The following is an 11,454-nucleotide window of genomic DNA, read 5'->3' on the forward strand; positions in this document are numbered from 1 at the left end:
AATTGATTATATGATAATTAGGGTAAAAAGAATTTGTAGAAGAAAAATAAAAGAAAAAGAGGAGAAGAGCGTGAACGAACGAGGGGAGCGAGCGACCTAGACTTCAGATTGAAAAGGTTCATAGGCATTGAGGAAAGCAAAGGCATTGGAGAGGTAGCTCGCTTGATTTCGGTTCTTCGGTGGAGATAGGTTATGGTTTATGCTACTCCAGAGTAAACTCTTAATAGCAATTGATATGTATTGAATGATATTGTAAAGTCTCCTATGTACTTGATTGTGTGGTTGTATGTTTTTGATTGTGTGGTTTGTGGTTGGCCTAGAATTATGAGAGTGTTGAATTTCTAATCTTGAATCCTCTCTATTAAAAATGACGCCTTGAATAAAGAAGGCTTGATGAAATAAAAATGATGGGATAATTGGATCGGAGTGTCACGTTCCGACACGGTAATATTGGATCGGAGTGTCACGTTCCGACACGGTATTATGGGATCGAAGTTTCACGTTCCGACACGATATATGGGATCGGAGTGTCACGTTCCGACACAATAACATTAAAGGAAAGGAATCCTGAATTAACTTAATATAATCAAACTCTAAGAACCTATTTCCCAAATGAGTATGGTGTGGAGGCCTGAGTCCTCATAGGTGTGTTTGATGTTGTGATTGAGGGTGTACCTATCATGGTGTTGTTGTCAATGGCTCATGTGTTTATTGCTTGCTACCTGTTAAGTATTGTAGTTGATTTTATACTGTTGTTTAATATATACTGATTTCTATTTTGAGTTGGCCGATGATACCTACTCAGTACGTGTTCCTTGTACTGACCCCTACTTGTATTTTTTTCTTGTTGTTTTGTGGAGTGCAGCAAGTGCACCATCGACTTCGACTCGCCCTCAACTCTAGCCAGTCTCCAGCACATCAGACATCAAGGTGAGCTATCATTCCTAGCTCGGGCTGGATTCTCTCCTTCACGTCTTGATGTCTTTGAAGTTCGGACATGGACCATCTTTTTACTTATTTTAGCTTCTTAAATACTCTTAGACTTGGTAATTTGAGGATAGATGTTCTTGATGTGATGACTTCCAGATTTTGGGGATAATAAGTATTAAACTTTAGAAGTTATTTAATTGATTACGTCAATAAGTTTTGGATCTTCCGCGTTATTTTTGCTATTCATAATTGATATACTGGTAAATGTTGGGGTTTAGATTGGTTGGTTCGCTCACTTAGTAGGATAAGTGTGGGTGCCACTCGCGGCTCGTTTTGGGTCGTGACAAAAAGGTACACAAAATTATGTATACATTCAAAAGTACATACCTTGTACCAAAGTTTACGTCCAACCAAGATGATTTCTTTTGTTAACATATTCAGAGGAGAAGTCATTTCTACATTTTGGAGTCTAACAGAAGTCACTAAACTACAATAGAATTTTATATACATAAGTTCATTGAAGACGCTCTCAAATATTAAGAAGTTGTTTGAACTTTAATGTCGTCTTTTAAAGCATTATCATAAGAATTGTTTTGTATGCTTGCCCATAGAGATTTATATACATCAACTTCCTATTAAAAGTACAATAATTCAACACATCATTTTTCAGAGGGCTATATCATTATGGATTATCAATTCATTTCATTTATCTTGCAAGGTAAAGATAGCATAGAGACTAAAATAGGTGAATATAAGAAATGTTTGTATGGAATCTTGAATTCATTATATAGTGAATCAATGTTTGGATGAAGAATAGGGAAGGAGAAAAAATGAAAATTATATATAATGTTATTTTAGTTACAAACATTCCATAACGTCAAAGAGAAAATCTTCACAATCTAGCAGAGGTAACATGTCAAATCCATAAGGAAGTAAATATCTACAAAATATTACTGAACCTATGTAATTAAAGACAAACTCATTTGAAATAACTAAAAGAAAGTGACAGATTGTGTTGCCTGTAAATGTAAAAGAAATTGGAGAAAACGATTAGTAGGAGAAAAGTATATACACAACAATAGCAGAGGGACGCGTGACAAAAGTGATTTGCCTTAATCGGAAAGATATACATACACCTCCAAATTTAGTAGAATCATTTTATATTCAAGTATAAAACATTATTGTCCATACACAACTTTTAAATTTAATGAACGATAAAGAAAGATCACAATTTATTCTAACCGTACCGAAATATATAGGTGAAACTAATGAGAAACACGTTGAATAAAAACACATGTAGATCCTAATTTCTGTAAGAGGACACCAATGACCAAAAAAATTTATCAGCGTATCCATTATTCATTTAATCAGTGCCTATTTTGGAAAAAGAGACATGTACACTAAAAGGTAATCCAGCTTTCCCTAGCTTCTTATCTGTTTTATTTTCGTCAAGTTCCAAGATGGTTGGATTTACAGTCCATTTAATTTAGCCAACATGAAATGAAAAATATAGGTGAACAAAGAAGCTTTAAAACTCCTTCAAGGCTTAATAGTGTACTAATGATGGAGAAAAACAAACAAAGAGCAATTATAATGGTAACAGAATGTAACTCTTGAAGATTAGTCCCACAAAAGGGATTATCTCACATAAGATTCTACATTAAAAAAATATAGCAAATGTTTTGAAATAAAAATATCGACAACACACAAAATTTGATCACGGACAGAGTTGAATATGATGAGAAAGTACAATACTATGTCAAGATTGTTATAATCAAATTAGAAAAGATGACGCATAGTAAAAGAGTATAATTATCTAGATCGTAGACAAGAAATCTATGTACTTACCTATGAAAATTGGAGAAATCGAGTAGATTTTTTTTGAATATGAAGTTTCTATGCCCATCCCTACATATCATAATTGAAATCCTCTCATTTCTCCTTGAAATAAATACAAAGACCTACACATGAAAATTTAATAAATCTTAAAAACACTCACATCAAGAACAAAGCATAAGGAAAACTAAATTTCAATAACCAATTTTTTAAAAAATATAAACTAATAAATAGGGAAACAAATAGGAGAAGGGGAAAAGAACTAGAAGGAAAATATCGAATTAACCCTAAATACAGTGCATGCAATTACAAAAACACAAAAACCAAATAGATAAGTAAAATTGAGTAATAAATCGAACCAATCGAATAAACAATTGTTAAAATATGACTCAAATTCAAAACTAAAGAAATAAAAGCACAAAGATCAAAATAAAAGAGGAAAAGAGGTAGTTGGTATGGAGAATTGGTGAAGTTTCATCGGACATTCCTATGCCTTCCATGAACATGAACATGAACAATACGGTTTCTTAAAAGCTCGGACATATAAGATAAATAGAATCACTATGTGATTTCTTCTTCTAAGTATTGAACTTTCTGCACATTATTCAATCCAAATATTTAGAAAAATAAACTGACCAAAAAAAGGATAAAATACGAAGGGCTCTTTGACCAACCTTCTTCAAGGACCAATTTCGAGTTATGGAATGCATCAATTTTTGTTGACAAAAGGGCTGTGGATGAAAAAATTTGGGGAGAAAGTGAAAATAAGATCTCTTAGGTAAAGAAACAAGGTAATACGTTTCTTTCCAAAAAAAAAGGGGAAATTGGGGGAGTGAACTTAAATATATACACATGGCCTTAAATAAACAAAGAAATAGGGCCAAAGTTTCTGGTACAATTTTCGTTACTTGTAGTACAACTATTTGATGTTGTGTTAGTACTTTCTAACTCCCACTTCTAAATAAAGGGAAATAATTATACTAATATTAAATAATAAGATGAATAATTATTTTAAAATTATGTACACATGAAAATGTTATAAAATAAAAGTAATTAATGAAAGAGAACAATAATTAAGGGAAGGATAAAAGTTATATATCATTTCAATTCTTAGTATCATCTCATAATGAAGTTAGCAAGCCTATTATAGGGCAAAAACACGTGAGAAATACCATTCATAAGCTATTTACTAGCTTCCAATAAGACCCCAAAAATGACTTAGGTGAAGCTAGAGCCTAAAAAGGTTGTAATGATGATCTAAGGTTCTAAAATTGTTTATAATGTGGTTTTGAGACAATCTCTAAGTGTTTAGGTGCATTGGAAGTCAAACGTCAAGGGAAAACCAAGATGTTCGACGACTAAGTGACCTATGTGCCCCATATGTGGTTTTATGTGTTTATATGTGATTCATGATGTTACAAGGTCATTATGACAATTATTATGGTGTATATATTCAGTGTGTGAAGCTTCGTAAAGTTTGGAGGTCAAACGTCCAAGACCGTCCATGATGTTCGAAAGGTTTGCCTTGAAACGACCTTGTGTGTCTATGCATGTTTTGTTGAGTTTTACGTGTTCATTTGGGATGAAACTCTTGTGATAGGTCCTAAACTCGTATAAAAATATATTTGTGTTGGAAACGTTTGGGTACAACTTAGAATAGGACCCACAAAGGGGCCCTAAATGAGGACCCCGACTTGGAGCTTAACACTGCCAGGCAGCACCAAACGACGACAAAATCAACGGCCATTCGACCAGGCGATGGCCCGTCGATGGGTGGCGTCGATGGATCATGAAACATTGAAGATTGAGGAGCAGCAGGATCAAACCACGAGAACCCATCGACAGGGCGTGGACTCAACCTCGGACCGTCGATGGTAGGTCGTCGATGCTGCTGTCCTGCGCAGCTTTACTATAAAGTTGAGGGGGTAAAGTTTTAAATTCACCCCACACCCCAATAAGAGTTTGGATGTATGTTTTGAGTGTTTATGGGTATTTTAATAGTATATAAGTCATTAAATTCTCATTTAAACCCTAACACCCAAATCAAAACACATTCCCTCCTAAAGTTTCTCAAAAACCTCCATGACAGTGCAAGGTGAAGATGGAGCTTGAAGATGGTTCTTCAATGGAGTTTATTATTCAATTTTCATTGGTTTCTTCTAACAAGGTATGGTAGTTCTTCATCTAAGGCTTGCTATCACCTTAGAGCCAATTTCAAAGATGATTTTCAAAGATTTCAAAAAGATGAAAAGTTCAATTTCTACTCTAAGTCTTGGGTTCTTGCATGAAAGTTTTTCAAACGTTAAGATATAATGTTACTGATGTATAATTTATGTTTTCCAATGAAATTCTCCATGAACCCTTGACCTTCACAAATCTCTCAATTTGACTAAAATATGGATTATGAGATAATGCTTTGATATTGATGAATTAATGTGTAGATCGTTATGAGCTTTTGATTCATTTATAAATTATAATTTATTGTTTTATAGGCTGTTTCAATTTAATCAATTGAGTATTGTATATTTTTTGATCTTTTGATTGTTAAGCCTATTGAAATTATATTGACTTAATGCTTATGAATTCTAGTGTAGTTTTCTATGGGCTATTGATTGATGTAATAATTGTATTCAATCGATGTATCATTGGTCTTATATTGATAAATATATATTGAATTGACTTAGATTCATTGAGTATTATGGTTTATGTATTGAATTGATGTTCATGGCAATTGGTAAGGGCCTTATGGTATGGAATTGGATGAATTAGCTTTGGATTCGATGTGGTAAGATGGAGTGGGGTTATGCTGCCCAAATTATTTTTATTTTATGTTAATTAGACTTCAATTATGTTATGATTGGTATGGTCCACTTATGGTGGCGGTGCTATGTGAATTGATGTGGCCTTGTCGGCGTTACTTTATGCAATATGATGATTATGTCCTTGTTGGCACTACTTGAAGTATTATGATGATTTTTGATTGATTTATGTGAAGTATGAGCATATCTATCTATATGTGAAGTAATGTGAAAGTATGTGTTCTTTCTATGTATGTTAGGAAATCATGTAGATTATGCATATGTGCTTGTGTGTGTAGTCTTAAGGTTGATGCATGGTTGTTCCTACTGACTATAGGAGTCTACAATAGTAATATTTATGATGATATGGTAGTGTATAGGATGAGTTAAAGATAATAATGGTTATTCCTAAGTGACTTAAGAATGACATGTAATATTTGTTAAAGGGAAGTATGTGTTGTCTTGTCTTGGTTGACTTGTGTCCCTTACTTGATAGATGTATGAAAGTGAATATGTGATGCCTTGAATTACGATGCTAAAGTCTCTTAGTATTGAATGTATGAATGATATATGACCTTGAATGATGTTAAAAGGGTCTTTATGTGAAACCTTGAACCTAGTGGTAAGGTTATGAAAGTTGAAACCAAAAGCCGTAATGGTATCTTTCAAGTAAAGGAATGATGATCTTAAGTTTGATTGGATGGAACGGCATCATATTAAACCTTAAGAAAGTCATCATGAGATTCTTCTCGCCATTGGAAGGTAACCCTAGAGGACCTCTTTGGTAGGGTAAATGTGATTGGGTTATGAACTAAATATGGAACCCAATTGTATGAACCTTTAATGTGAATTACTCAATGAGAACGAAGTCTAGCACCAAATGAGTATGGTAAAGGAATTACTTCTAGTTAAGAATGACACTAGATTACAAAGCATGTCCTTCATATTCTTTAACCATGTGCCTACATGGGATGTGTCCAAGTTCTACCATTGGCAAGTAGAACACCCTTCGGAGTAGGTTAGAACTCAGGATTCCATGCTTTACTACCATGGTGTATGTCAGTTATTTCTATTCTCATCATATGGGTTACCTACTAGCATTAGACAAGTTCTATGAACACTATCTAGACATTGCACAATAGGCTTTGAAGGTGTTAGTTATAGTCCTTAGGTCTTGTCCAAGATCATTACTTGAATGTCCTTTACGTGATAAATGAGTCTTAAATGAACTAATAAACGTAATTACTTAAGTTAAGAAAGTATGCTAAAATGAATAAGTACTTTTCTAGAGTAGTTAAGGGTTGTCTAGTTAAGGTGTGAAGGGGGCATAGGAATGGTCCCTTCTTATCTTACCTATATAAGTCTTAAGAATGAGTCTAGTTAGGGAAGATGGTTGTTTATGTGGACATGATCCAATCTTAGGTATTCTTAAGGATTACATAAGTATTCTTTAAGAGGTCAATCATGGAAGTTATCTTCTTGATTTACTTAAGTAAGTCTTTTGATAGCCTTTGGTAGGAGAAGGTCACTTTCATATGTTTGATGTCTTCTAAATGTATATTGATCTCATTATGGGTTGTCTTAAGGGTCATTTAGGTGTGCTTAGAGAGGGTGTATGGGCGGTCTCTCTTTTTATTGCTTAAGTGAGTCTTATGATGGCTTTTAGTGAGGGAATTATATGCTATAAGGTGTGCCAAGTGAAGGGAAGGAACTTCACTGTAACTGTGAATTGAGTTCACTGTACATTGAAGTGAATTCATTGTAACATTTCCAAAAATGTGATTATTTGCTTAAATTATTTCTTATGTGTTTCTAAGTTGTCAAATGTTGTTTTTATGCTTATAGTATGTTGTTCTATTCGAAATTCATGAAAAGCATGTTATTTACTAAATATCCCTTTTTCATGGTTTTTGCATGGTTTCCATACTTAGTACATCTAATGTTCTAACCCTTTCTTTTCACTTTTTGACTAAAGTGTGGGGAATTGGAATTTTTTATTTACCATGGAGGATGGATAGGTTTGTAAGGCTTGAAGATGAAGTATTGGTGAGTCCTCATCGATTCAAGGACAATATCCACATGCCCCTTATGTCATAGTCTTTATTTTATTGTCTTGTATGTGATTAGTCCCAAGTGTTGTATACTCTAAAGTTTAGATGGTTCAAGTAGATGTTGTAAAGATTTACTGTTTTAAATGTCTTCCGCTTGTGTAACATTATGAAAGAGTTCTTCGTGTGTGAAGAAAGTTTTAAATTCTTACTCATTTTAGTATGTTTATTATGCAATGAACAATACGATATGCTTAGATGAGACTTCCTGAAGTCTCATTTGCCGTGTGACGACACAAGTATGCTCTAACTTCTAGAGTGTACTTGTGGGTCGTGACACTTGCACAAGTGGTACACTAGTTTTGACACTCTTAATATAACAATTACCCACAATGGACACACGTGACACGCCTTATAATGGCATCAATAATTCCACAACAGAAAGTTTATAACCACACAAGGATGCCTTATATAAGACATTTTTATAACGAGGGTATCTCAATTCTAAATGGAAAAGTTAAGGGGTATATCATGCCCTTTTCCCCTTTATGAAATATTATATCAGTTTATCAGATTATACTGAATATGTTATTATTATTCTAGTTTATTTTGGTAAATTTATTTTAATATGATTTTATATTGAATATGTTATTATTTTCCTTTGGTGAATTAATTTTGCTATGACTTCTTTTTTTCATTTATGCATGTTGTGAGTTTCTTTTATAATGAAAATCTTCTTCTATAATTGTTGTGATTCTAAAATATACTCGTTCTATTTTGGTTAATGAAATTGTGAATCTGAAATTATGACTGTTACCTTTTTTAAAATATCAAAACTTTCGAAGAAAAATATAATTATTTTATTTTAGTGTCACTAATATGGAAATTTTTATTTTAAAAAAATATAACTACTCAAAGATATATTTTGATGAAATATTGTCATTCTAAGAATGTTCTTTTAGTCTAATTTATATAAGGTTTACTATTGATGCATATGGTAAATAATGATTTAATAAAATTTATAATTTCATTTATATCTGTAACTTTTTTCATTATAAGAAAATTTGAATAAAATAATACGTAAAACATTCTCTAGAGTCCGTTTTAATTTACTTTAGTTTTTAAAAGAATATTATTTTATTTTGAAACAATTTATTTAAACTAAAGATGGCTAGATTTAGGCAGAACTATGATATGCAAAACTAATTTAGTTTTCATTTCAGCATCAACAAAAATATCAACCTTTTTTATAACTTTTTATAGAAACAAGAAAACACGTGGGCCCTCGCTTGTACAACATTTCTTTTATTTTTCATTTTGATCTTTTGGTGTTTAAATATTTACATTGTAGTCCCATCAAATTTAAATTTACAACGGAGAGTTCCATATTAAAAGTAAAGTCCCTCATAATTGTTGTACAATGAAATGGAGATGATGATATACAAGAAAATAATGATGATGTTATAGTTCCAATTGAGTACAATGTTGCACCCTCTCAATATACTGATGATAGAAGATCACATAGGTCCATTAGACCACCTCTTTGGCACAAAGATTATGTGATGACTAACAACAAATGGTGCTAGTATCCCATATCCAATGTTGTGAGCTACACAGGTTTATTAGTTCAATACAAGGATTTCTTATGTAATTTTTTAGCTTCAACAATCACTTAACCTGGTACCTATTTAGAAGTAGTAAAAGTACCACAATGGATAGATGTCATGAAAGCATAAATCACTGCTCTAGAAAATAACAAGATGTTGGAGGTAGTTTCATTACCTCAAGGACAGAAAGTTATTGGTTAAAGATGGGTTTATAAAGTCAAGTACATAGCAGATGGACCTATAGAGATATATAAAGCAAGATTGGTAGAAAAAGGCTATATCCAAAGAGAGGGACTAGATTACCAAGAGAATTTTTCACCTGTAGTAAAAATGGTGACTGTTAGATCAGTTTTTGCTTTGGCTGTAGCTCTAAAATGGCATATACATCATATGGATATATGCGATGCTTTCCTTCAAGGATATTTAAAAGAAGAGGTATACATGGAGTTGCCTTAAGGTTTCAATGTTCCAGCAACAGATGGTCAAGCAAGAAGTGTTTTGTAAATCTCTTAAATCATAGTATGGGCTCAAACAAGCTCTAGAGAATGGAATATCAAATTGACTACAGCCTTGGTGGAGTCGGGTTTTACTCAAAGTCATTTGGACTACTCTTTGTTCATTAAGAATGCAGATGGGAATAAAGGTGTTTGTTTTGATCTATGTAAATGATCTGTTGATAACAAGAAGTGATATGAAACTCATACAAGAGACTAGGAGCATTTTGCAGACTCATTTCAAGATTAAAGATAGAGGGGAACTTAGATTCTTTTTGGGGATTAAATTTTCTAGAAACAGTGAAGGCATTTGATGCATCAAAGGAAGTATGCCCTTGATCTCATTTCAGACGTGGGACTAGGAGGTAATAATCTAGTTGGAGCACCTATGAAAGTCAACCAAAAATTAACTTCAGTCGCCTTTGATCAACATATCAACTCACAACATAATCCTGTGTTGAAGGATTCGGGTCCACATTAAAGACCGGTAGGAAGGTTACTTTATTTGACTGTAACTAGGATAGATATCTCATTTGCGATCCAAAATCTTAGCCAATTCATGCATTGACCTAAACAATATCACATGGAAGCTGCTACTAGAGTTGTGAAGCATGTAAAGCAATCACCTGGAATAGAAATTATCGTGTCATCTACTATTTCCTCTAAGCTATAGGCTTATTCTGATGTTGATTGGGGGTTATGTCTTACAACTAGAAAATCAGTGAGTGGCTATGCAATGAAGATTGGTGATTCACTTATATCTTGGAAATCAAAGAAGCAGTCTACTATCTCTAGAAGCTCAGCAGAGGCAGAGTATAGGAGCCTTGCTTCAACAGTTGCTGAAGTTGTTTGGCTCATTGGTCTGTTTGAGGAATTAGGATTGTCCATTCAGTTGCCGGTGGAGATATCATGTGATAGCAAGTCTACAATCTGAATAGCAGTCAATCCAGTATTCCATGAATGTAAAAAAGATATTGACATTGACCGTCATTTTATTTATGAAAAAATCCAGTTGGGATTGATCAACATAGTTTATTTGGCCTGTACATAGCAGCCTGCAGACATACTTACTAAGGGGTTGGTTACCTTCCAACATGCTTACTTTTTGTTCAAACTAGGTCTTAAGGATATCTTCATACCACCTAACTTGAGGGGGGTTGAATATAGTACATACTAAGCTAGCTGTAACTAAGTGTTAGCTAACTGAGTGACAGGTTGTTAATTAGTTAGCTAATTTTGTAGTTAAGTGATAATGATATTTTGTCAGATAGTTAGTCAGCTAATCTTAAAAGTTGAATATAAGTAGTCCGCACAGATGTAATTCTTTAATCATCAAATAATATCTTCTCTGTTTCTTCCTCTTCTTTCTCTCAAGCTCCACTTCATGGAATAGTAATAAATCAATGGAACAGTGTTAGTTTACATCGATTCTCTAATACATTCATTCACGACAATGATATCCACTAAATAAAGCAAAATAAGATGCCAATATAAGTCCCAAATTGCTAGCTAGGTAGATTAGTGTTTCCAAGGAATCTATTAGCATGAAGAACCCCACGAAGAAGAGGAAATAAAACACCATTTGTCTGGTTTCCATTTCAAATGGATCTGGGAGCAGATCTTGAGGATACTATTCTTTTTGTCTTTTTTAGAAAACCTGCATATTTATGATTTTGCAATCCACTGACACTTCTGGGACCTGAGTGGTCACGGGAACAGATCATAGAGAATCAATGTTATC

General features: G+C 33.3%; 1 protein-coding gene and 1 long non-coding RNA gene across 2 annotated transcripts; one reads left to right on the forward strand and one right to left on the reverse strand.

Annotated features, from left to right (window-relative positions):
- Positions 1-1,749: 1,749 nt before the first annotated feature.
- On the reverse strand, positions 1,750-3,556 carry LOC114076727. Its single transcript, XR_003577713.1, has 3 exons — positions 3,441-3,556; positions 2,779-2,891; positions 1,750-1,949 (listed from the first exon to the last, which is right to left on the reverse strand). It is a non-coding gene; the product is annotated as an uncharacterized LOC114076727 (long non-coding RNA).
- A 5,993-nt stretch (positions 3,557-9,549) lies between these two features.
- LOC107016694 (uncharacterized mitochondrial protein AtMg00810-like) lies at positions 9,550-10,647 on the forward strand. Its single transcript, XM_015217087.1, has 2 exons — positions 9,550-9,654; positions 10,387-10,647. Exons 1-2 carry the CDS (start codon positions 9,550-9,552, stop codon positions 10,645-10,647), a joined length of 366 nt encoding a protein of 121 aa, XP_015072573.1.
- Positions 10,648-11,454: the final 807 nt, after the last annotated feature.

This window comes from Solanum pennellii, chromosome 4 (genome assembly GCF_001406875.1).
Source record: "Solanum pennellii chromosome 4, SPENNV200".
Classification (NCBI taxonomy): Eukaryota; Viridiplantae; Streptophyta; class Magnoliopsida; order Solanales; family Solanaceae; genus Solanum; species Solanum pennellii.